At 59.8% G+C, this 24,654-nt stretch overlaps 2 protein-coding genes across 2 annotated transcripts in view; both read left to right on the forward strand.

Moving 5' to 3' along the window:
- The first annotated feature begins 1,339 nt into the window (after nucleotides 1–1,339).
- On the forward strand, nucleotides 1,340–10,774 carry LIN7B (lin-7 cell polarity scaffold B). Its single transcript, XM_077789867.1, has 6 exons — nucleotides 1,340–1,422; nucleotides 3,180–3,298; nucleotides 4,721–4,792; nucleotides 6,245–6,454; nucleotides 8,317–8,477; nucleotides 9,917–10,774. The coding sequence occupies exons 1-6, from the start codon at nucleotides 1,383–1,385 to the stop codon at nucleotides 9,936–9,938; spliced, it is 624 nt and encodes a 207-aa protein (XP_077645993.1). The 5' UTR covers nucleotides 1,340–1,382; the 3' UTR covers nucleotides 9,939–10,774.
- Nucleotides 10,775–12,945: 2,171 nt separating this feature from the next.
- The window catches only part of PPFIA3 (PPFI scaffold protein A3), a 36,717-nt gene continuing 25,008 nt past the window's right edge, over nucleotides 12,946–24,654 (forward strand). Inside the window, exons 1-7 of the mRNA XM_077789833.1 lie at nucleotides 12,946–12,984; nucleotides 15,732–16,011; nucleotides 19,736–19,837; nucleotides 20,687–20,851; nucleotides 21,466–21,540; nucleotides 22,597–22,683; nucleotides 23,812–23,982. Coding sequence (XP_077645959.1) covers nucleotides 15,781–16,011; nucleotides 19,736–19,837; nucleotides 20,687–20,851; nucleotides 21,466–21,540; nucleotides 22,597–22,683; nucleotides 23,812–23,982 — 831 coding nt within the window. The 5' untranslated portion in view covers nucleotides 12,946–12,984; nucleotides 15,732–15,780. The remainder of the gene's footprint in view (nucleotides 12,985–15,731; nucleotides 16,012–19,735; nucleotides 19,838–20,686; nucleotides 20,852–21,465; nucleotides 21,541–22,596; nucleotides 22,684–23,811; nucleotides 23,983–24,654) is intronic.

Genomic DNA, 24,654 nt, shown 5'->3' on the forward strand with positions numbered 1-24,654 from the left:
GGAGTTTTGGGTGGGAAATGGGGGTTTATTGGGAAATAAACGGGGTTTTGGGGATTTTTTTGGGGTGGAAAAGGGGAAAGTTGGGATGGGTGGGGAGGTTTGGGAGTGGGATGGACGATGTGGTAAATTTGGGGGTTTTGGGGTGAGATTTGGGGTTTTTGGTTGAATTTGAGAATTTTTTTCGGGTGGAATTGGGTTATTTTTTGCTTGAATTTGGGTTTTTTGAGGTTCTTTTTTCAGATGGAATCGGGGATTTTTTTGTTCCTCGAATTTGGGTTTTTTTCAGGTGGAATTGGGGATTATTGCTCCAAGTTAAGGATTTTTCAGATATATTTGGGGTCATTTTGCTCCAAAAATAATTTTTTTTTTAATCCCTAAAAATAACATCCTCCTCATTTTGGGATATTTCCCTAAAAAGAGCTGCCCCCCCCCCCCTCAAATTTGGGAGCTCTTTCACCCCAAAATTTGTGACATCCCCGCAATTTTTGGGGTATTTTCTCTCAGAACTGGGGTCCCCCCCGGTAATTTGGGACCCCCCCCAAAATTTGGGATCCCCATTAATTTGGGACCCCCCACAAAATTTGGGATCCCCCCCAAAATTTGGGAACCCCCAAAATTTGGGATCCCCAGTAATTTGGGACCCCCCCCCAATATTTGGGATCCCCCATTAATTTGGAGCCCCCCATTAATTTGGGACCCCCCCAAAATTTGTGGTCCCCCATTAATTTGGGACCCCACCAATATTTGGACCCCCATTAATTTGGGACCCCCCCAAAATATGGATCCCCACTAATTTGGAACCCCCCCCCCCAATATTTGGGATCCCCCATTAATTTGGAGCCCCCCATTAATTTGGGACCCCCCCAAAATTTGGGATCCCCATTAATTTGGGACCCCCCAAATTTGGATCCCCATTAATTTGGGACACCCCCAAAATTTGTGGTACCCCATTAATTTGGGACCCCTCCCCAAAATTTGGGGTCCCCCATTAAAATGGGGACCCCCCCCAATATTTGGGATCCCCCACAAATTTGGGATCCCCCACAAATTTGGGGCCCCCCACTAATTTGCCCCCCACCCCATTCCCCACCAACATTTGGGGTCTTCACCCCAAAATTTGGGTTCCCCCCCCCTAATTTGGGGGTTCCCCCCCCTTTCTGCGCACGCGCAGGAAGGCGTGACCATTTCCCCAGGGGGCGTGGCCCGAGAGGGGCGTGATCAGCGCATGCCCATATAAGGGAGTGGGCGTGGCCACGCGCGGGATACGTGACCCGGAGCGGGTGGTGGGCGTGGCCTGTGCAGAAGGGGGCGTGGTCTGTGTGGAAATGGGCGTGGTTTGCGCTGGAGTGGGCGTGGCCTCGGGTGGGCGTGGCCGCGCGAAGATGGCAGCGCTGAGCGGGGACGCGCTGGGGCTGGAGCGGGGTAGGGGCGGATTTTGGGGAGATTTTGGGGGATTTTGGGGGATTTTGGGGGGCGCGGAGGGTGGGGGAGGGGAGGGGGAGGGGCTGAGGGGTGTGGGGAGTGGGGGAGGGGGCGCCCAGGGGCGGTTGGGGGGGGTTCAATGGGGAATTTGGGGGAATTTTGGGGGATTTTGGGGTTTTGGGGGGCTGAGGAGGGGCAGGGGGTGAATTTTGGGGTGCAGGGGGAGTTTTGGGAGTTTTGGGGAGTTTTGGGGTGAGGTGGGGTCGGTGTGGGGGCACCATGAGCAGGTTTTTGGGGGGGGGGCTGCAATGAGGCTGTTTTGGGGTGCAGGGTGGGGATTTTGGGTGGTTTTGGGGTGATTTTGGGTGGTTTTGGGGTGATTTTGGTGTTTTTGGGGCTGTTTTGGGGTGGCCCGGGCGATTTTGGGGCGATTTTGGGGTGACTGGGCCTGTTTTGGGGTGATTTTGGGGTGGCTTTGGGGATAATTTGGGTTTGATTTTGGATTGACTTTGGGTGTGATTTTGGGGTGACTCTAGGGGTGATTTTTGGGTAATTTTGTGGAGATTTTGGGGTGACTCTGTGTTTGATTTTGGGGTGACCCTGGGGCGATTTTGGGCTGAATTTGGGGGTGATTTTGGGGTGACTCTGGGGATGATTTTGGGGTGATTTTGAGGTTATTTTTGGGTGAGTCTGAGGGTAATTTTTGGGTCATTTTGGGATGATTTTGGGGTGACTGGGAGTGATTTTGGGGTGACTCTGTGGCGATTTTGGGCTGATTTTGGGATGGCCCTGGGGCTGATTTTGGGGTGACTCTGGGCTGATTTTGGGCTGATTTTGGGGTGACTCTGGGACTGATTTTGGGGTGATTCTGTGGCGATTTTGGGCTGATTTTGGGGTAACTCTGGGAGTGATTTTGGGGTGACCCTGGGCCGATGTTGGGCTGATTTTAGGGTGACCCTGGGGCTGATTTTGGGCTGGTTTTGGGGTGACTCTGGGCTGGTTTTGGGCTGATTTTGGGATGACCCTGGGCTGATTTTTGGGGTGATTTTGGGCTGATTTTGGGGGACCCTGGGGGTGATTTTGGGGTGACTCTGGGCCGATTTTGGGCTGATTTTGCAATTACCCTGGGGGCGATTTTGGGATGACCCTGGGGCTGATTTTGGGGTGACCCTGGCCGATGTTGGGCTGTTTTTGGGGTGACTCTGGGCCGATGTTGGGCTGATTTTGGGGTGACTCTGGGAGTGATTTTGGGCTGATTTTGGGGTGACCATGGGCCGATTTTGGGCTGATTTTGGGGGACCCTGGGGCTGATTTTGGGGTGACCCTGGCCGATGTTGGGCTGATTTTGGGGTGACCCTGGCCGATGTTGGGCTGTTTTTGGGGTGACCCTGGGGCTGATTTTGGGGTGATTTTGCAATGACCCTGGGGCTGATTTTGGGGTGACCCTGGGCCGATGTTGGGCTGATTTTGGGGTGACCCTGGGCCGATTTGGGGCTGATTTTGGGGTGACCCTGGGGCTGATTTTGGGCTGATTTTGGGGTGACCCTGGGGCTGATTTTGGGGTGACCCTGGCCGATTTGGGGCTGATTTTGGGGTGACCCTGGGCCGATGTTGGGCTGTTTTTGGGGTGTCCCTGGGGCTGATTTTGGGGTGACCATGGGCCGATGTTGGGCTGATTTTGGGGTGACCCTGGGCCGATTTGGGGCTGATTTTGGGGTGACCCTGGCCGATGTTGGGCTGATTTTGGGGTTCCCCAGACGTGTCCCGGGCCGTGGAGCTGCTGGAGCGGCTCCAGCGCAGCGGGGAGCTGCCCCCCCAAAAGCTGCAGGCGCTGCAGAGGGTCCTGCAGAGCAAGTTCTGCTCCGCCATCCGCGAGGTGACCCCGAATCCACCTGAAAACCCCCCAAAAAACCCCAAATCCATCTGAAAAAAACCCAAATCCACCCTAAAAAATCCCCAAGAAACCCAAATCCATCTGAAAAAACCCAAATCTACCCTAAAAAATCCCCCAAAAATCCCAAATACATCTGAAAAACCCCCAAAAAAAACCCAAATCCACCCCGAAACCCCCCAAAAAACCAAATCCATCTGAAAAACCTCAAATCCACCCCAAACCCCCAAAAAATCCCAAATACATCTGAAAAAAACCCCAAAAATCCCAAATCCATCTGAAAAAAACCCAAATCTACCCTAAAAAAATCCCAAATCCACCCCAAAACCCCCCAAAAATCCCAAATACATCTGAAAAAAACCCAAAAAATCCCAAATCCATCTGAAAAACCCCAAATCCACCCTAAAAAATCCCAAATCCACCCCAAAACCCCCCAAAAAACCAAATCCATCTGAAAAACCTCAAATCCACCCCAAACCCCCAAAAAATCCCAAATACATCTGAAAAAAACCCAAAAAATCCCAAATCCATCTGAAAAAAACCCAAATCTACCCTAAAAAAATCCCAAATCCACCCCGAAACCCCCCAAAAATCCCAAATCCATCTGAAAAAACCCCCCAAAAATCCCAAATCCACCCCGAAACCCCCCCAAAAATCCCAAATCCACCCCGAAACCCCCCAAAAATACCAAATCCATCTGAAAAAAACCCCCAAAAATCCCAAATCCATCTGAAAAACCCCAAATCCACCCTAAAAAATTCCCAAATCCATCTGAAAAAACCCCCCAAAAATCCCAAATCCATCTGAAAAAACCCCCCAAAAATCCCAAACCCATCTGAAAAACCCCAAATCCACCCTAAAAAATCCCCAAGAAACCCAAATCCATCTGAAAAAACCCAAATCTACCCTAAAAAACCCCCCAAAAATCGCAAATACATCTGAAAAACCCCCAAAAAACCCCCAAATCCACCCCGAAACCCCCCAAAATCCCAAATCCACCCCAAAACCCCCGAAAAATCCCAAATCCATCTGAAAACCCCCCCAAAAATCCCAAATCCATCTGAAAACCCCCCCAAAAATCCCAAATCCATCTGAAACCCCCCCAAAAATCCCAAATCCATTTGAAAAACCCCCCAAAAAATCCCAAATCCATCTGAAAAAACCCCAAATTCACCCCAAAACCCCCAAATCCACCTAGAAAACCCCCCAAAAACCCAAATGCACCCCAAAAAAAATCCAAAACCACCACAAAAACCCCAAATCCACGCCAAAACCCCCAAATGCACCCAAAAAAACCCCAAATCCACCCCAAAAACTCCCCAACCCTCCCCCCCAAATCTTTTCCTGGGAGCCCCCCAGTTCCCCCCTGGGGTTTTGGGGTCCCCCCCAATCCCGGGGTCCCCCCAGGTCTACGAGCAGCTCTACGACACCTTGGACATCGCGGGGAGCCCCGAAATCCGCGCCCACGCCACGGCCAAGGTACCCCAAAAACACCCCGGGACCCCAAAAACACCCCGGGACCCCAAAAATTACCCTGGGACCCCAAAAACACCCCTGGGACCCCAAAACCACCCCTGGGACCCCAAAAACCCACCTGGGACCCCAAAAACACCCCGGGACCCCAAAACCACCCCCGGGACCCCAAAAACCCACCTGGGACCCCAAAAACACCCCTGGGACCGCAAAAATCCACCTGGGACCCTAAAAACACCCTGGGACCCCAAAAATCCACCTGGGACCCCAAAAACACCCCTGGGACCCCAAAACCACCCCGGGACCCCAAAAATCCACCTGGGACCCCAAAAACACCCCTGGGACCCCAAAAATTACCTTGGGACCCTAAAACCACCCCGGGACCCCAAAAATCCACCTGGGACCCCAAAAACACCCCTGGCATCCTAAAAACTACCCTGGGACCCCAAAAATCCCCCTTGGACCCCAAAAACTCATTCGGGACCCCAAAAACCACCCTGGGACCCCAAAACACCACCTGGGACCCCAAAAATCTCCCAGGGAACCCAAAACTCCCCTGGGACCCCAAAATGTCCCCAAGGAGCCCAAAACCACCCTGGGGACCCCAAAACTCAGCCAGGACCCCAAAACAATTCAACGTCCCCAGTGACCCCAATGTCCCCAATGTCCCCAAATGTCCCAAATGTCCCCAATGTCCCAAAATGTCTCCAATGTCCCCAAATGTCCCCAATGTCCCAAATGTCCCCAATGTCCCAAAATGTCTCCAATGTCCCCAAATGTCCCCAAATGTCCCCAATGACTCCAATGTCCTCAAATGTCCTCAGTATCCCAAATGTCCCCAATGTCCCAAAATGTCCCCAAATGTCCCCGATGTCCCCAGTGTCCCCAGTATCCCCCAGTATACTCAGTGTCCCCAAAGCCCCCGATGTCCCCGATGTCCCCAGTCCCCTCAATGACCCCAATGTCCTCAAGTGTGCTCATTATCCCAAATGTCCCCAAATGTCCCCGATGTCCCCAGTGTCCCCAATGCCCCCAAAGCCCCCATTGCCCCCAATCACCCCAATGTCCCCAGTCCCCTTGATGACCCAATGACCCCAATGTCCCCAGTGTCCCCAATCCCCTCAATGTCCCCACTGTCCTTGATGTCCCCAATGTCCCCAATGTCCCCAAATGTCCCCAATGTCCCCAATCCCCTCAATGACCCCAATGTCCTCAAGTGTCCTCATTATCCCAAATGTCCCCAAATGTCCCCGATGTCCCCAGTGTCCCCAATGTCCCCAATCCCCTCAATGTCCCCAATGTCCCCAATCCCCTCAATGTCCCCACTGTCCTTGATGTCCCCAATGTCCCCAAATGTCCCCAATGTCCCCAATCCCCTCAATGTCCCCACTGTCCTTGATGTCCCCAAATGTCCCCAAATGTCCCCAAATGTCCCCACCGTCCCCCCGGTGTCCCCAGGCCACGGTGGCGGCGTTCGCGGCCAGCGAGGGCCACGCGCACCCGCGGGTGGTGGAGCTGCCCAAGACCGAGGAGGGTTTGGGCTTCAACATCATGGGGGGCAAGGAGCAGAACTCGCCCATCTACATCTCGCGCGTCATCCCCGGCGGCGTCGCCGACCGCCACGGCGGCCTCAAACGCGGTGACCAGCTGCTCAGCGTCAACGGCGTGGTGAGGATCCGGGGGGAATTCCCGGGATTTTGGGGTTTTGGGTGGAAAAATTGGGGTTTTGGGTGGAAAAATTGGGGTTTGGAGTGGTTAAATTGGGGTTTGGAGTGGTTAAATTGGGGTTTGAAGGGTTAAATTGGGGTTTTGGGGTGGTTTAGGGGGTTTGGGTGGGATACGGGGCCTCAAACGCGGCGACCAGCTGCTCAGCGTCAACGGCGTGGTGAGGATCCGGGGGGAATTCCCGGGATTTTGGGGTTTTGGGTGGAAAAATTGGGGTTTTGGGTGGAAAAATTGGGGTTTGGAGTGGTTAAATTGGGGTTTGAAGGGTTAAATTGGGTTTTTGGGGTGGTTTAGGGGGTTTGGGTGGGATATGGGGCCTCAAACGCGGCGACCAGCTGCTCAGTGTCAATGGCGTGGTGAGGATCTGGGGGGAATTCCCAGGATTTTGGGGGTTTTGGGTGGAAAAATTGGGGTTTTGGGTGGTTAAATTGGGGTTTTGGGTTTTTGGGTGATTAAATTGGGAGTTTGGGGTGGTTAAATTGGGGTTTGGAGTGGTCAAATTGGGTTTTGGGGTGGTTTTGGGTGGTTTGGGTGGGATACGGGGGATCAGCTGCTCAGCGTCAACGGCGTGGTGAGGCTTCGGGGGGAATTCCCGGGATTTTGGGGTTTTGGGTGGAAAAATTGGGGTTTGAAGGGTTAAATTGGGGTTTGAAGGGTTAAATTGGGGTTTTGGGGTGGTTTAGGGGGGTTTGGGTGGGATATGGGACCTCAAATGCGGCGACCAGCTGCTCAGCATCAACGGCGTGGTGAGGATCCGTGGGGAATTCCCAGGATTTTGGGGGTTTGGGTGGAAAAATTGGGGTTTTGGGTGGAAAAATTGGAGTTTTGGGGTGGTTTAGGGGCATTTGGGTGGGATATGGGGCCTCAAACGCGGCGACCAGCTGCTCAGCGTCAACGGCGTGGTGAATGTTTGGGGGGAATTCCCGGGATTTTGGGGGTTTGGGTGGAAAAGTTGGGGTTTGGAGTGGTTAAATTGGGGTTTGAAGGGTTAAATTGGAGTTTTGGGGTGGTTTAGGGGCATTTGGGTGGGATATGGGGCCTCAAACGCGGTGACCAGCTGCTCAGCGTCAACGGTGTGGTGAGGATCCGGGGGGAATTCCCGGGATTTTGGGGGTTTGGGTGGAAAAATTGGGGTTTGAAGGGTTAAATTGGGGTTTTGGGGTGGTTTTGGGGGGTTTGGGTGGGATATGGGGCCTCAAACGCGGCGACCAGCTGCTCAGCGTAAACGGCGTGGTGAGGATTTGGGGGGGATTTTGGGGTTTTGGGGTGGTTAAATGGGGGTTTGGGGTAGTTAAATAGGGGTTTGGAGCAGTTCAGTTGGGATTTTGGGTGGTTTTTGGGGTCGGGGCTGGTTTCGGTTGGGTTTTTGGAGCCGGGGCATTTTTTGGATGGGTTTTTGGGTTTGGGACAGTTTTTGGGTGGGATTTTGGGATCGGGGCAGTTTTTGGGTGGGTTTTTGGGGCTCCATCCCGGGTTTTGGGGCGCAGAGCGTGGAGGGGGAGCAGCATGAGCGCGCGGTGGAGCTGCTGAAGGGATTTTGGGTTTGGGGCAGTTTCTGTCTGGGATTTTGGGGCCTGGTCCATTTTTGGGTGGGTTTTTGGTGTTGGGGCAGTTTTTGGGGCTCCATCCCGGGTTTCGGGGCGCAGAGCGTGGAGGGGGAGCAGCACGAGCGCGCGGTGGAGCTGCTGAAGGGATTTTGGGGCCGGGGCAGTTTTTGGGTGGGATTTTGGGATCTGGTCCATTTTTGGGTGGGATTTTGGGATCGGGGCAGTTTTTGGGGCTCCATCTGAGTTTTCGGGGCGCAGAGCGTGGAGGGGGAGCAGCACGAGCGCGCGGTGGAGCTGCTGAAGGCGGCGCAGGGCTCGGTGAAGCTCGTGGTCCGGTACACGCCGCGCGTGCTGGAGGAGATGGAGGCGCGCTTCGAGAAGCTGCGAACGGCGCGGCGCCGGCAGCACAACAGCTACTCGTGAGCGCCCGAGTCCCAAAATCCGGGCGCCCAAATCCCAAATCCTGAGCGCCCGAATCCCAAAATCCGGGCGCCTAAATCCCAAATCCTGAGCGCCCGAGTCCTGAGCGCCCGAGTCCCAAAATCCGGGCGCCCAAATCCCAAATCCCTGAGCGCCCTAGTCCCAAAATCTGGGCGCCCAAATCCCAAATCCTGAGCGCCCAAATCCCAAAATCTGGGCGCCCAAATCCCAGATCCCTGAGTGCCCGAATCCCAAAATCTGGGCGCCCAAATCCCAAAACCTGAGCGCCCGAATCCCAAATCCTGAGCACCCAAATCCTGAGCGCCCGAATCCCAAAATCCGGGCATCCAAATCCCAAATCCTGAGCGCCCGAATCCCAAAATCCGGGCGCCCAAATCCCAAATCCTGAGCGCCCGAATCCCAAAATCCGGGCGCCCAAATCCCAAATCCTGAGCGCCCGAGTCCCAAAATCTGGGCGCCCAGATCCCAAAACCTGAGCGCCCGAATCCCAAAATCTGGGCGCCCAAATCCCAAAACCTGAGCGCCCGAATCCCAAAATCTGGGCGCCCAAATCCCAGATCCCTGAGTGCCTAAATCCCAAATCCTGAGCGCCCGAATCCCAAAATCCGGGCGCCCAAAACCCAAATCCTGAGCACCCAAAACCTGAGCGCCCGAGTCCCAAAATCCGGGCGCCCAAATCCCAAATCCTGAGCGCCCAAATCCCAAATCCTGAGCACCCAAATCCTGAGCGCCCGAGTCCCAAAATCCGGGCGCCCAAATCCCAAATCCCTGAGCGCCCGAATCCCAAAATCCGGGCGCCCAAATCCCAAAACCTGAGCACCCAAATCCTGAGCGCCCGAATCCCAAATCCTGAGTGCCCAAATCCCAAAACCTGAGCACCCAAATCCTGAGCGCCGGAGTCCCAAAATCCGGGCGCCCAAATCCCAAAACCTGAGCGCCCGAATCCCAAAATCTGGGCGCCCAAATCCCACATCCCTGAGTGCCTAAATCCCAAAATCTGGGCGCCCAAATCCCAGATCCCTGAGCGCCCGAATCCCAAAATCTGGGCGCCCAAATCCCAAAACCTGAGTGCCCGAGTCCCAAATCCTGAGTGCCCAAATCCTGAGCACCCAAATCCCAAATCCTGAGTGCCCAAATCCCAAATCCTGAGTGCCCAAATACTGAGCACCCAAATCCCAAATCCTGAGCGCCCAAATCCCAAATCCTGAGCGCCCGAGTCCCAAAATCTGGGCGCCCAAATCCCTGAGTGCCTAAATCCCAAAATCTGGGCGCCCAAATCCTAAATCCTGAGCACCCAAATCCCAAATCCTGAGCACCCAAATCCCTGGGTCCTAAATCCCAAATCCTGAGCGCCCAAATCCCAAAATCCTGAACTGCCCCCTGACCCCGCTGACCCCACCCCAATTTCTCCCCACAGGTCGCTGGAATCGAGGGGGTAGAACCCCCCGGGATGCCCTGGGACACCCCTGGGACCACCCGGGACCCCCCAAAATCACCTGGGACCCCCCCCAGGACACCCCAAAATCACCTGGGACCCCCCAGGATGCCCTGGGACCACCCAGGACCCCCCAAAATCACCTGGGACCCCCCCCCAGGACACCCCAAAATCACCTGGGACCCCCCCAGGACCCCTGGGACTCCCCAAAATCATCTGGGACCCCCCGGGATGCCCTGGGACACCCCTGGGACCACCCGGGACCCCCAAAATCACCTGGGACCCCCCCCAGGACACCCCAAAATCACCTGGGACCCCCCAGGATGCCCTGGGACCACCCAGGACACCCCAAAATCACCTGGGACCCCCCAGGATGCCCTGGGACCACCCAGGACCCCCCAAAATCACCTGGCACCCCTCTGGGACCTCTCTGGGACTCCCCAGGACCCCCCAAAGTCCCCCAGGACACCCCAAAGTCACTTGCGACCCCCCCGGGACCCCCTGGGACACCCCTGGGACCACCCGGGACACCCCAAAGTCACCTGGGACCCCTCTGGGACATCTCTGGTACCCCCCAAAATCACCTGGGACCCCCATCCAGGACACCCCAGAGTCACCTGGGACCCCCACGGGACCCCTTTGGGACCCCCCAGGACCCTCCGGGAACCCCCAGGACCCCCCAAAATCACCCGGGACCCCCCAGGACCCTCTGGGACCCCCCAGGACCCTCTGGGACCCCCCAGGACCCCTCTGGGACCCCCCCGTGTACATTGGGGGATTTCTGTACAGTATTTATTGGCGACTATTTAAAGTTGTGGCCCAGGTGGGTCACCTGAGTCACCTGAGTGTCACCTGAGTGTCACCTGAGTGTCACCTGAGTGTCACCTGTGTCACACCTGTGTCACCTGAGTCACCTGAGTGTCACCTGTGTCACACCTGTGTCACCTGTCACCTGAGTGTCACCTGAGTGTCACCTGTGTCACCTCAGTGTCAACTGTGTGTCACCTGTGTCACCTGTGTCACCTGTCATCTGTGTCACCTGTGTGTCACCTGAGTGTCACCTGAGTGTCACCCCTGTGTCACCTGTGTCACCTGTGTCACCTGTGTCACCTGTCACCTGAGTGTCACCTGTGTCACACCTGTGTCACCTGTCACCTCAGTGTCACCTGTGTCACCTGTGTCACCTGTCACCTGTGTGTCACCTGTGTGTCACCTGTGTCACCTGTGTCACCTGTCACCTGTCACCTGAGTGTCACCTGTGTGACCTGATTGTCACCTGTCACCTGTGTCACACTTGTGTCACCTGTGTCACCTGTGTGTCACCTGTGTCACCTGAGTGTCACCTGAGTGTCACCTGTGTGTCACCTGAGTCACCTGAGTGACACCTGTGTCACACCTGTGTCACCTGTCACCTGAGTGTCACCTGAGTGTCACCTGAGTGTCACACCTGTGTCACCTGTGTCACCTGTCATCTGAGTGTCACCTGTGTCACCTGTGTCACCTGTGTCACCTGTGTCACCTGAGTCACCTGAGTGTCACCTGTGTCACACCTGTGTCACCTGTCATCTGTGTCACCTGTGTGTCACCTGTCACCTGAGTGTCACCCCTGTGTCACCTGTGTCACCTGTGTCACCTGTGTCACCTGAGTGTCACCTGAGTGTCACCCCTGTGTCACCTGTGTCACCTGTGTCACCTGTCACCTGTCACCTGAGTGTCACCTGTGTCACCTGTGTCACCTGTCACCTGAGTGTCACCTGAGTGTCACCTGTGTCACCTGTCACCTGTGTGTCACCTGTGTGTCACCTCTGTCACCTGTCACCTGTCACCTGAGTGTCACCTGTGTCACACCTGTGTCACCTGTCACCTGTGTGTCACCTGTGTGTCACCTGTGTCACCTGTGTCACCTGTCACCTGTCACCTGAGTGTCACCTGAGTGTCACCTGAGTGTCACCTGTGTCACCTGTCACCTCAGTGTCACCTGTGTCACCTGCGTCACCTGTCACCTGAGTGTCACCTGAGTGTCACCTGTGTCACCTGTGTCACCTGTCACCTCAGTGTCACCTGAGTGTCACCTGTGTCACCTGTGTCACCTGTCACCTCAGTGTCACCTGTGTCACCTGTTTCACACCTGTGTCACCTGCGTCACCTGTGTCACCTGAGTGTCACCTGAGTGTCACGTGTCCGTCCCCAGGCGGGGGGGGGGGGAGGGGGTCCAGGTGCCATTTTTGGGTGGGAAAATGGGAAAATTGGTGGGGTGGTGTGTCGGTAACCATGGCAACCGGGGAGGGGGCGGGGCCACGTCTCCATGGCAACATGGGGGGTGGGGGTGGGGCGGTTTCCATGGTGACGGGGGGGGAGGGGCGATCCCGTCTCCATGGCAACATGGGGGGTGGGGGTGGGGCGGTTTCCATGGTGACGAGGGGGGAGGGGCGATCCCGTCTCCATGGCAACGCGGCTGATGATGATGCTCCGTCTCCATGGCGACCGCCATCAAGGGAAGCGCTCCCGTCTCCATGGCAACGGGGCGGATGATGCTCCGTCCCCATGGCAACGCCCGCGGGGGGAGGAGGGGGTGGTGCCGGGAATGGCCCATCCCCATGGCAACGCGGGGGGCGGGGCCGTCTCCATGGCAACGCGCATGCGCGCCCGGCCCCGCCCCCGCCCGATGACATCACCCCCGCCGCGGCCCCGCCCCCCGCGCGCTCCCATTGGCCGCTCGCCCCCAGGCCACGCCCCTCCCTCCCACCCGCCGAGGGGGCGGGGCCACGGCGCCGCCGGCGGCCCGGGGCGCGCTCCCATTGGTCGGCGCCGCCGTCAATCAGCGCCGCTCTTAAAGGGCCCGCGCAGCGTTTTGCGGGGCCGGCCGGGGGGGGGGGGGGGTCGGTACCGGGGGGGGGGCGGGCGGCGGCCGCGGGGCTCGGGCGGGCCCGGGGCTCGCTGGGGGCCTGAACGGGCGCGGGGGCGACCGGCAGCGACCCCCCCCGGGGCCCCCCCTCCCCGCCGGGCCGCCTCCCTCCGCCGGAGCTGCCGCAGCGCCGCTCGGAGCCCAGGTAGGAGCAGGGCCCGGGACCCCCGGGACCCCCGGGACCCCCGGGACCCCCGGGACCCCCGGCCCGCCGCCGGCATCCGCATCCCGAGTCCCAAATCCGCATCCCGAATCCCAAATCCGCATCCCAAACCCGGCATCGCCATCCCGATCGCATCCCGGCCCCGGCATCCGCATCCCGAATCCCAAATCCGCATCCCAAACCCGGCATCGCCATCCCGATCCCATCCCGGCCCCGGCATCGGCATCCCCAATCCCAAATCCGCATCCCGATCGCATCCCGGCCCCGGCAGCCGCATCCCGAATCCCAAATCCGCATCCCGATCGCATCCCGGCCCCGGCATCCGCATCCCGAATCCCAAATCCGCATCCCGAATCCCAAATCCGCATCCCAAACCCGGCATCGCCATCCCGATCCCATCCCTGCCTCGGGAGCCGCATCCCAAACCCGGCAGCCGCATCCCGAATCCCAAATCCGCATCCCGAATCCCAAATCCGCATCCCGAATCCAGCGTCCCCATCCCGACCCCATCCCACCTCCGGCATTCGCATCCCAAACCCGGCATCGCCATCCCGGCCCCATCCCGGCCCCGGCATCCGCATCCCGAATCCCAAATTTGCATCCCAAATCCCCATCCTAAACCTGGCATTCCCATCCCGGCCCCGGCATTCACATCCTGAATCCCAAATTCACATCCCAAACCCGGCATCGCCATCCCGGCCCCGGCATCCGCATCCCGAATCCCAAATCCGCATCCTGAATCCCAAATTCACATCCCAAACCCGGCATTCCCATCCCATCCCCATCCCAAGCCCGGCATTCCCATCCCATCCCCATCCCAAGCCTGGCATTCCCATTCCGAATCCCAAATTTGCATCCCAAACCCGGCATTCCCATCCCAGCATCCGCATCCCAAATCTGAAATTCGCATCCCAAACTTGGCATTCCCATCCTGGCCCCATCCCAGCCCCGGCATCTGCATCCCAAATCCCAAATTCTCATCCCAAACCCGGCATCCCAAATCCCAAATTCTCATCCCAAACCCGGCATTCCCATCCCATCCCCATCCCAAGCCCGGCATCCCCATCCCGAATCCCAAATTCACATCCCAAATCCGGCATCCCCATCCCGGCCCCGCAGCCGTGTCCCGCATCCTGATCCCATCCCCGGGCCCGGCCCCGCTGTCCCCATCCCGATCCCATTCCCGGAATCTCCATCCCACCTCTGACATCCCAAATCCCATCCTAAACCCCATCTCCATCCCAAATTCCCCATCTCCATCCCACCTCCGACATCCCGATCCCGATCCCTCCATCCCAAACCCCCAAACCCCCATCCCAAATCCCCCATCCCAAAATTCCCATTCCAAATTCTCCATCCCCATCCCAAACCCCCAAACCCCCATCCCAAATCCCCCATCCCAAAATTCCCATCCCAAATTCCCCATCTCCATCCCAAACCCCCAAATCCCCATCCCAAACCCCCCATCCCAAATTCCCAAACTCCCCCATCCCAAACCCCATCCCAAACCCCCATCCCAAATTCCCCAACCCAAATTCCCCATCCCAAACCCCACCCCAAACCCCCCACCCCAAATTCCCAAACCCAAATTCCCCATCCCAAATCCAAACCCCAGCCCCATCCCAAATTCCCCATCCCAAACCTCATCCCAAACCCAAATTCCCATCCCAAACCCCCATCCCAAACCCCCCACCCCAAATTCCCAAACCCAAATTCCCCATCCCAAACCCCCATCCCAAATTCCCAAATTCCCAAACCCAAATTCCCCATCCCAAATCCAAACCCCAGCCCCATCCCAAACCCCATCCCAAACCTCCATCCCAAACCCCCCACCCCAAATTCCCAAACCCAAATTCCCCATCCCAAACCCCCATCCCAAATTCCCAAATTCCCCATCCCAAACCCCCCACCCCAAATTCCCAAACCCAAATTCCCCATCCCAAACCCCCATCCCAAATTCCCAAATTCCCAAATTCCCCGTCCCAAACTCCCCATCCCCATCCCGATCCCATCCCCCCTCCAGCACATCCCCCTGCCCCATTTCATCCCAGCACCCCCCCACTGCGTCCCACTGCACCCCCCATTGCCCCCAGCTGTGCCCAGGTGTGCCCGGCTGTGCCCAGGTGTGCCCAGCAGTGCCCAGGTGTGCCCAGGTGTGCCCAGCAGTGCCCAGCTGTGCCCGGCTGTGCCCAGGTGTGCCCAGGTGTGCCCGGCTGTGCCCAGGTGTGCCCAGCTGTGCCCAGGATGTGGGGCCCACCTGCAGAATGGTTTAGGACTCCTGGGGTGGGGTCAGGACCCCCCAAAATGGGTCAGGACTGGAGCAGTTCTGGGTACTGGCCCCATATCCCCTCACCCAGGTGCGCCCAGGTGCGCCCAGGTGAGCTCAGGTGCGCCCAGGTGTGCCCAGGATGATGTGCGAGGTGCTGCCCACCATCAGCCAGGACCCCCAGAGTGGTTCAGGACCCCCAGAGTGGTTCAGTCCCAGATCCAGCACTGACATCTCCGTTACTGTGTCTCCTCCCAGGTGTCTCCAGGTGTCCCCAGGTGTCTCCAGGTGCCTCCAGGTGCGCCCAGGTGCGCCCAGGTGCCCAGGATGATGTGCGAGGTGCTGCCCACCATCAGCCAGGACCCCCAGAGTGGTTCAGGACCCCCAGATTGGATCCATCCCAGATCCAGCACTGACATCTCCCTTACTGTGTCTCCTCCCAGGTGCTCCCAGGTTCTCCCAGGTGTCTCCAGGTGTCTCCAGGTGCGCCCAGGTGCGCCCAGGTGCCCAGGATGATGTGCGAGGTGCTGCCCACCATCAGCGAGGACCCGCGGCGGGGCTCGGGCGCGGCCGAGGAGCCGGGGCTGGAGCAGCTGATGGTGCAGATGCTGCGGGAGCGCGAGCGGCTGCTGGAGACGCTGCGCGACACGCAGGAGGGGCTGAACACGGCGCACCTGCGCCTGCGCGACCTGGCCCACGAGCGGGACCTGCTGCAGCGGCAGCTCAACAGCGCCCTGCCCCAGGTGAGCGCGGGGCGGGAGTGCCCAGGTGTGCCCAGGTGTGCCCAGGTGTGCCCAGGTGTGCTCAGGTGAGCTCAGGTGTGCCCAGGTGTGCCCAGGTGTGCCCCAGGTGTGTTCAGGTGTGCCCCCAGGTGTGCCCCAGGTGTGCCCAGGTGTGCTCAGGTGTGTTCAGGTGTGCCCCAGGTGTGCCCAGGTGTGCCCAGGTGTGCTCAGGTGTGCCCAGGTGTGCTCAGGTGTGCTCAGGTGTGTTAGGTGTGCCCACGAGCGGAACCTGCTGCAGCGGCAGCTCAACAGCGCCCTGCCCCAGGTGAGCGCGGGGCGGGAGTGCCCAGGTGTGCCCAGGTGTGCCCAGGTGTGCCCAGGTGTGTTCAGGTGTGCCCAGGTGTGCCCAGGTGTGCCCCAGGTGAGCTCAGGTGTGTTCAGGTGTGCCCAGGTGTGCCCAGGTGTGCTCCCAGGTGTGCCCAGGTGTGCTCAGGTGTGCCCAGGTGTGCCCCAGGTGAGCTCAGGTGTGTTCAGGTGTGCCCAGGTGTGTTCAGGTGTGCCCAGGTGTGCCCAGGTGTGCCCAGGTGTGTTCAGGTGTGCCCAGGTGTGCTCAGGTGTGCTCAGGTGTGCCCAGGTGTGCTCAGGTGTGTTCAGGTGTGTTCAGGTGTGCCCAGGAGTGCCCAGGTGTGCTCAGGTGTGTTCAGGTGTGCCCAGGTGTGCTCAGGTGTGCCCAGATGTGTTCAGGTGTGTTCAGGTGTGTTCAGGTGTGCCCAGGTGTGTTCAGGTGTGCCCAGGTGTGCCCAGGTGTGCTCAGGTGTGCTCAGGTGTGTTCAGGTGTGCCCCAGGTGTGCCCAGGTGTGTTCAGGTGTGTTAGGTGTGCCCACGAGCGGGACCTGCTGCAGCGGCAGCTCAACAGCGCCCTGCCCCAGGTGAGCGCGGGGCGGGAGTGCCCAGGTGTGCCCAGGTGTGCCCAGGTGTGCCCAGGTGTGTCCCAGGTGTGTTCAGGTGTGCCCAGGTGTGCCCAGGTGTGCTCAGGTGTGTCCCAGGTGTGTTCAGGTGTGCCCAGGTGTGCCCAGGTGTGCTCAGGTGTGTCCCAGGTGTGTCCCAGGTGTGTTCAGGTGTGCCCAGGTGTGCCCAGGTGTGCCCAGGTGTGCTCAGGTGTGTCCCAGGTGTGTTCAGGTGTGCCCAGGTGTGCTCAGGTGTGCCCCAGGTGTGCCCAGGTGTGTTCAGGTGTGCCCAGGTGTGTTCAGGTGTGCCCAGGTGTGCTCAGGTGTGCCCAGGTGTGTTCAGGTGTGTTCAGGTGTGTTCAGGTGTGCCCAGGTGTGCCCAGGTGTGTTCAGGTGTGCCCACGAGCGGGACCTGCTGCAGCGGCAGCTCAACAGCGCCCTGCCCCAGGTGAGCGCGGGGCGGGAGTGCCCAGGTGTGCCCAGGTGTGCCCAGGTGTGCTCAGGTGTGCCCAGGTGTGCCCAGGTGTGCCCAGGTGTGTTCAGGTGTGTTCAGGTGTGCCCAGGTGTGCTCAGGTGTGTTCAGGTGTGCCCCAGGTCAGCTCAGGTGTGTTCAGATGTGCCCCAGGTGAGCTCAGGTGTGCCCAGGTGTGTTCAGGTGTGCCCAGGTGTGCCCAGGTGTGTTCAGGTGTGCCCACGAGCGGGACCTGCTGCAGCGGCAGCTCAACAGCGCCCTGCCCCAGGTGAGCGCGGGGCGGGTGTGCCCAGGTGTGCCCAGGTGTGCCCAGGTGTGTTCAGGTGTGCCCAGGTGTGTTCAGGTGTGTTCAGGTGTGCCCAGGTGTGTCCCAGGTGTGCCCAGGTGTGCCCAGGTGTGCCCAGGTGTGTTCAGGTGTGCCCAGGTGTGCCCCAGGTGAGCTCAGGTGTGTTCAGGTGTGCCCAGGTGTGCCCAGGTGTGCTCAGGTGTGTTCAGGTGTGCCCACGAGCGGGACCTGCTGCAGCGGCAGCTCAACAGCGCCCTGCCCCAGGTGAGCGCGGGGCGGGAGTGCCCAGGAGTGCCCAGGTGTGCCCAGGTGTGTTCAGGTGTGCCCAGGTGTGCCCAGGTGTGCCCAGGAGTGCCCAGGTGTGCCCAGGTGTGTTCAGGTGTGCTCAGGTGTGCCCAGGTGTGCTCAGGTGTACCCAGGTGTGCCCAGGTGTGTTCAGGTGTGCCCACGAGCGGGACCTGCTGCAGCGGCAGCTCAACAGCGCCCTGCCCCAGGTGAGCGCGGGGCGGGAGTGCCCAGGTGTGCCCAGGTGTGCCCAGGTGTGCCCAGGTGTGTCCCAGGTGTGTTCAGGTGTGCCCAGGTGTGCCCAGGTGTGCTCAGGTGTGTCCCAGGTGTGCCCAGGTGTGCCCAGGTGTGTCCCAGGTGTGTTCAGGTGTGCCCAGGTGTGCCCAGGTGTGCTCAGGTGTGTCCCAGGTGTGCCCAGGTGTGCCCAGGTGTGTTCAGGTGTGCCCCCAGGTGTGCCCAGGTGAGCTCAGGTGTGTTCAGGTGTGCCCAGGTGTGTTCAGGTGATCTCAGGTGAGCTCAGGTGTGCTCAGGTGTGTTCAGGTGTGTTCAGGTGTGTTTAGGTGATCTCAGGTGTGCCCAGGTATTCCCAGGTGTGCCCAGGTCAGGTGTGAAGGTCCCCGTGTCCCCGCTGTCCCCAGCGCCACCCCCAATGTCCTCAGTGTCCCCAGTGTCTCCAATCCCCCCAATCCCCCGGTGTCCCCAATGTCCCCAATGTCCCCAATGTCCCAATGTCCCCATTGATGTCCCCAATGTCCCAATGTCCCCATTGATGTCCCCAATGTCCCCATTGATGTCCCCAATGTCCCCACTGATGTCCCCATTGATGTCCCCAATGTCCCCATTGATGTCCCCAATGTCCCCATTGATGTCCCCATTGATGTCCCTGCTGTCCCCAATGTCCCCATTGATGTCCCCAATGTCCCAATGTCCCCATTGAGGTCCCCAATGTCCCCATTGATGTCCCCAATGTCCCCATTGATGTCCCTGGTGTCCCCAATGTCCCCAATGTCCCCATTGATGTCCCCATTGATGTCCCCAATGTCCCCATTGATGTCCCCATTGATGTCCCCAATGTCCCCAGTGTCCCCATTCATGTCCCCAATGTCCCCATTGATGTCCCCAGTGTCCCCATTGATGTCCCCAATGTCCCCATTGATGTCCCCATTGATGTCCCTGCTGTCCCCAATGTCCCCATTGATGTCCCCAGTGTCCCCATTGATGTCCCCAATGTCCCCAATGTCCCCAATGTCCCCATTGGTGTCCCCAATGTCCCAATGTCCCCAATGTCCCCATTGATGTCCCCATTGATGTCCCCAATGTCCCCATTGATGTCCCCGCTGTCCCCATTGATGTCCCCAATGTCCCCATTGATGTCCCCATTGATGTCCCCAATGTCCCCATTGATGTCCCTACTGTCCCCATTGATGTCCCCAATGTCCCCAATGTCCCCAATGTCCCCAATGTCCCCAATGTCCCCAATGTCCCCAATGTCCCCATTGGTGTCCCCAATGTCCCAATGTCCCCAATGTCCCCATTGATGTCCCCATTGATGTCCCCAATGTCCCCATTGATGTCCCCGCTGTCCCCATTGATGTCCCCAATGTCCCCATTGATGTCCCCATTGATGTCCCCAATGTCCCCATTGATGTCCCTACTGTCCCCATTGATGTCCCCAATGTCCCCAATGTCCCCAATGTCCCCAATGTCCCCAATGTCCCCAATGTCCCCAATGTCCCCAATGTCCCCGCCGTGCAGGAGCTGGCGGCGCTGACCAAGGAGCTGAACGTGTGCCGGGAGCAGCTCCTGGAGCGCGAGGAGGAGATCGCCGAGCTCAAAGCCGAGCGCAACAACACCCGGGTGAGCGGCCTGGGGACACCGGGACACCGGGGACAGCTGGGACACCGGGACATTGGGGACAGCTGGGACAGCGGGGACATTGGGGACATTGGGGACACTGGGGACACTGGGGACACCGGGACACCGGGACACTGGGGACATTGGGGGGATTGGGGACAGCTGGGGACACCGGGACACCGGGACACCGGGGACATTGGGGACAGCTGGGACACCAGGACATTGGGGACACCGGGACAATGGGGACAGCTGGGGACACTGGGGACATTGGGGACATTGGGGACACCGGGACACCGGGGACACTGGGAACACTGGGGACAGCTGGGACACTGGGGACATTGAGGACACCGGGGACACTGGGGACACCAGGGACACCGGGACAATGGGGACATTGGGGACATCGGGGACATTGGGGACATTGGGGACACTGGGGACATTGGGGACACTGGGGACAGTGGGGACACCTGGGACACCCGGGTGAGCAGGGCACGGCTGGCACAGCTGGGGACAGCTGGACACAAGTCCCCAGTGTCCCCACTTCCCCCCAATGTCCCCTCAATGTCCACAATGTCCCCAACGTCCCCGATGTCCCCAGTGTCCCCTCAATGTCCCCTCCATGTCCCCAGCTGCTGCTGGAGCACCTGGAGCACCTGGTGTCCCCAATGTCCCCTCAATGTCCCCGATGTCCCCAATGTCCCCAATGTCCCAATGTCCCCTCAATGTTCCCAATGTCCCCTCAATGTCCCCAATCCCTCAAATCCCCCCAATGTCCCGAATGTCCCCAATGTCCACAATGTCCCCAGCGTCCCCAATGTCCCCAGTGTCCCCTCAATGTCCCCTCCATGTCCCCAGCTGCTGCTGGAGCACCTGGAGCACCTGGTGTCCCGCCACGAGCGCTCGCTGCGCATGACCGTGGTCAAGCGCCAGGCCCAGTCCCCGGCCGGGGTCTCCTCCGAGGTCGAGGTGCTCAAGGCCCTCAAGTCGCTCTTCGAGCACCACAAGGCCCTGGACGAGAAGGTCTGGGGGGTCCTGGGGGGTCCTGGGGGGTCTTGGGGGGTCCCTGAGGGGTTTTGGGGTGATCTGGGTTGTTTTGGGTGGTTCTGGGAGGGTTTCAAGGTGACCTGGTGGCACTTTGAGGTCCCAGGTGGAACTTGGTGGGACCTGGTGGGATCTCAAGAAGGTCTTGGGGGGTCTTGGGGGATCCTGGGGGGTCCTGGGGGGTCCCTGAGGGGATTTGGGGTGATCTGGAGGGGGTTTGGGTGGTTCTGGGGGGTTTCAAGGTGATCTGGTGGCACCTGGAGGTCCCAGGTGGGACCTGGTGGGATCTCAGGGGGGTTTTGGGGTGACCTGGTGGGTTTTGGGGGCTCCTTGATGGGTTTGGGTGGTTCTGGGGGGTTTCAAGGTGACCTGGTGGCACCTGGAGGTCCCAGGTGGGACCCAAAGGGATCTCAGGGGGGTTTTGGGGTGACTTGGGGGGGTTTTGGGGGTCCCTGGGGACATCTCAGGGGGGTTCTGGTGGCTCTGAGGACATCTCAGGGGGGTTCTGGTGGCTCTGGGGATGTCCCAATGTCACCCTGATGTCACCCCGATGTCACCCCAATGTCACCCCGATGTCACCCCGGTGTCCCCAGGTGCGGGAGCGGCTGCGGGTGGCCCTGGAGCGCGTGGCCGTCCTCGAGGAGGAGCTGGAGGTGTCCAACCAGGAGGTGGGGACACCGGGGACACCGGGGACACCGGGGTGGTGACACCGGGGTGGCGGCACTGGGGTGTCCCCGTGGGTGGCGCCAGGAGTGACGCCCATCGCGGTCCTTTGGAGGGTGGCATCTGTGCCCTGTCCCCCTGTCCCTGGGGTGGCACTGTCCCCGTGTCCATGTCCCTGTCCCGGGGGTGGCACTGTCACTGTCACTGTCACTGTGTCACTGTCACTGTCACTGTGTCACTGTCCCTGTCCCTGTCCCTGGGGTGGCACTGTCACTGTCACTGTCACTGTGTCACTGTCACTGTGTCACTGTCCCCATGTCCCTGTCCCTGTCCCTGTCCCGGGGGTGGCACTGTCACTGTCACTGTCACTGTCACTGTCACTGTCACTGTCACTGTCCCTGTCACTGTGTCACTGTCACTGTGTCCCTGTCACTGTCACTGTCCCTGTCCCTGTCCCTGTCCCTGTCACTGTCACTGTCACTGTGTCCCTGTCCCTGTCACTGTGTCACTGTCACTGTCACTGTCCCTGTGTCACTGTCACTGTCACTGTCACTGTCCCTGTCCCTGTCCCCACAGTCGCTGTCCCTGCGGGAGCAGCTCTCCCTCTCCCTGTCCCGGGGGTGTCCCTGTCCCTGTCACTGTCACTGTCCCTGTCACTGTCCCTGTCCCTGTCCCTGTCCCTGTCACTGTCACTGTCCCTGTCACTGTCCCTGTCCCTGTCCCTGTCCCCACAGTCGCTGTCCCTGCGGGAGCAGCTCTCCCTCTCCCTCTCCCTGTCACTGTCACTGTCACTGTCACTGTCACTGTCACTGTCCCTGTGTCACTGTCACTGTCACTGTCCCTGTCACTGTCACTGTCCCTGTGTCACTGTGTCACTGTGTCCCTGTCACTGTCCCTGTCCCTGTCCCCACAGTCGCTGTCCCTGCGGGAGCAGCTCTCCCTCTCCCTGTCCCGGGGGTGTCACTGTCACTGTCATTGTGTCACTGTCACTGTCCCTGTCACTGTCACTGTCCCTGTGTCACTGTGTCACTGTGTCACTGTCCCTGTCCCTGTCCCCACAGTCGCTGTCCCTGCGGGAGCAGCTCTCCCTCTCCCTGTCCCGGCGCCGCTCGGGCCTGGAGGACGCGGCCACCGACGGGGACAGCGCGGTGAGGGACACTGGGGACAGCGGGGGTCAGGGGTCACCGAGGGACACTGGGGACACTGGGGACAGCGGGGGTCAGGGGTCACTGAGGGGACACTGGGGGTCAGGGGTCACCGAGGGGACACTGGGGACAGCGGGGGGTCAGGGGTCACCGAGGGGACACTGGGGGTCAGGGGTCACCGAGGGGACACTGGGGACAGCGGGGGTCAGGGGTCAATGAGGGGACATTGGGGACACTGGGGACAGCAGGGGTCAGGGGTCACCGAGGGGACACTGGGGACATTGGGGACACTGGGGGTCACGGGTCACCGAGGGGACACTGGGGGGTCAGGGGTCACTGAGGGGACACTGGGGACAGCGGGGACACTGGGGGTCACTGAGGGTCAGGGGTCACAGTGGGGACAGCGGGGGGGTCAGAGGTCACCGAGGGGACAGTGGGGACACTGGGGGTCAGGGGTCACCGAGGGGGCAGCGGGGACAGCGGTGGGGTCAGGGGTCACCGAGGGGACACTGGGGGGTCAGGGGTCACCAAGGGGACAGTGGGGACACTGGGGGTCAGGGGTCACCGAGGGGGCAGCGGGGACAGCGGTGGGGTCAGGGGTCACCGAGGGGACACTGGGGGGTCAGGGGTCACCAAGGGGACAGTGGGGACACTGGGGGTCAGGGGTCACAGTGGGGACAGCAGGGGGTCAGGGGTCACCAAGGGGACACCGGGGACAGTGGCGGGGTCACGGGTCAGTGGTCAGTGGTCAGGGGTCAGTGGCCCTGGAGGGGTCAGTGGTCATCACTCCATGGCTGTGGAGGGGCAGAGTTGCCTGTGGCCACCCCGAGTGACCACGGCCACGCCGAGTGACCGCGGCCACACCGAGTGACCACAGCCACACCGAGTGACCTCGGCCATGCCGAGTGACCACAGCCACACCGAGTGCCCGCTGTGGCACCAAGTGACTGCAGCCACCCTGAGTGACCGCGGCCATGCCGAGTGACCTCAGCCACCCTGAGTGACCGCGGCCACGCCGAGTGACTGCTGTGGCACTGAGTGACCACGGCCATGCTGAGTGACCATGGCCACACCAAGTGACCGCGGCCACGCCGAGTGGCCACCGCCACGCCGACTGACCGCTGTCCGCAGGCGGGGCCGGAGCGGCGGCGCGAGGCCGAGCTGGAGGCGTCGCTGGGCCGGCAGCGCGTGGCCGCCCTGTGCCGCCAGCTGGGCCGGCTGCAGGACGAGGCCAGCGCCGCCCAGAGGGAGCTGGCCCGGGCCCACGAGGCGGGCGCCAAGCTGCAGAGGGACCTCAAGGAGGTGAGGATGGGAAAAATGGGAAAAAACGGGAAAAAACGGGAAAAAACGGGGAAAAAACGGGAAAAAACGGGGAAAAAATGGGAAAAAATGGCCCCAAACTGGGAGGGAATGGCCCAAACTGGGAGGGTTTCACCCCAAACTGGAGCTGGCCCGGGCCCACGAGGCGGGCGCCAAGCTGCAGAGGGACCTCAAGGAGGTGAGGATGAAAAAACGGGAAAAAATGGGAAAAAACGGGAAAAAAATGGGAAAAAATGGGAAAAAATGGCCCCAAACTGGGAGGGAATGGCCCAAACTGGGAGGGTTTCACCCCAAACTGGAGCTGGCCCGGGCCCACGAGGCGGGCGCCAAGCTGCAGAGGGACCTCAAGGAGGTGAGGATGGGAAAATGGGAAAAAATGGGAAAAAACGGGAAAAAAATGGGAAAAAATGGGAAAAAATGGCCCCAAACTGGGAGGGAATGGCTGTCCCCAGTGTCCCCAGTGTCCCCCATGTCCCCAATGTCCTCAATGTCCTCCACATCTCCAATGTCCCCAAATGTCCCTGGTGTCCCCAGTGTCCCCAATTCCCCCAATGTCCCCAATCCCCCCAATGTCCCCAATCCCCCAGTCCCCCCACTGTCCCCACTGTCCCCGATGTCCCCTGGCTGTCTGCAGGCGCTGGCGCAGCGGGAGGA

This window comes from Lonchura striata, chromosome 38 (assembly GCF_046129695.1).
Source record: "Lonchura striata isolate bLonStr1 chromosome 38, bLonStr1.mat, whole genome shotgun sequence".
In the NCBI taxonomy this organism is placed as follows: domain Eukaryota; kingdom Metazoa; phylum Chordata; class Aves; order Passeriformes; family Estrildidae; genus Lonchura; species Lonchura striata.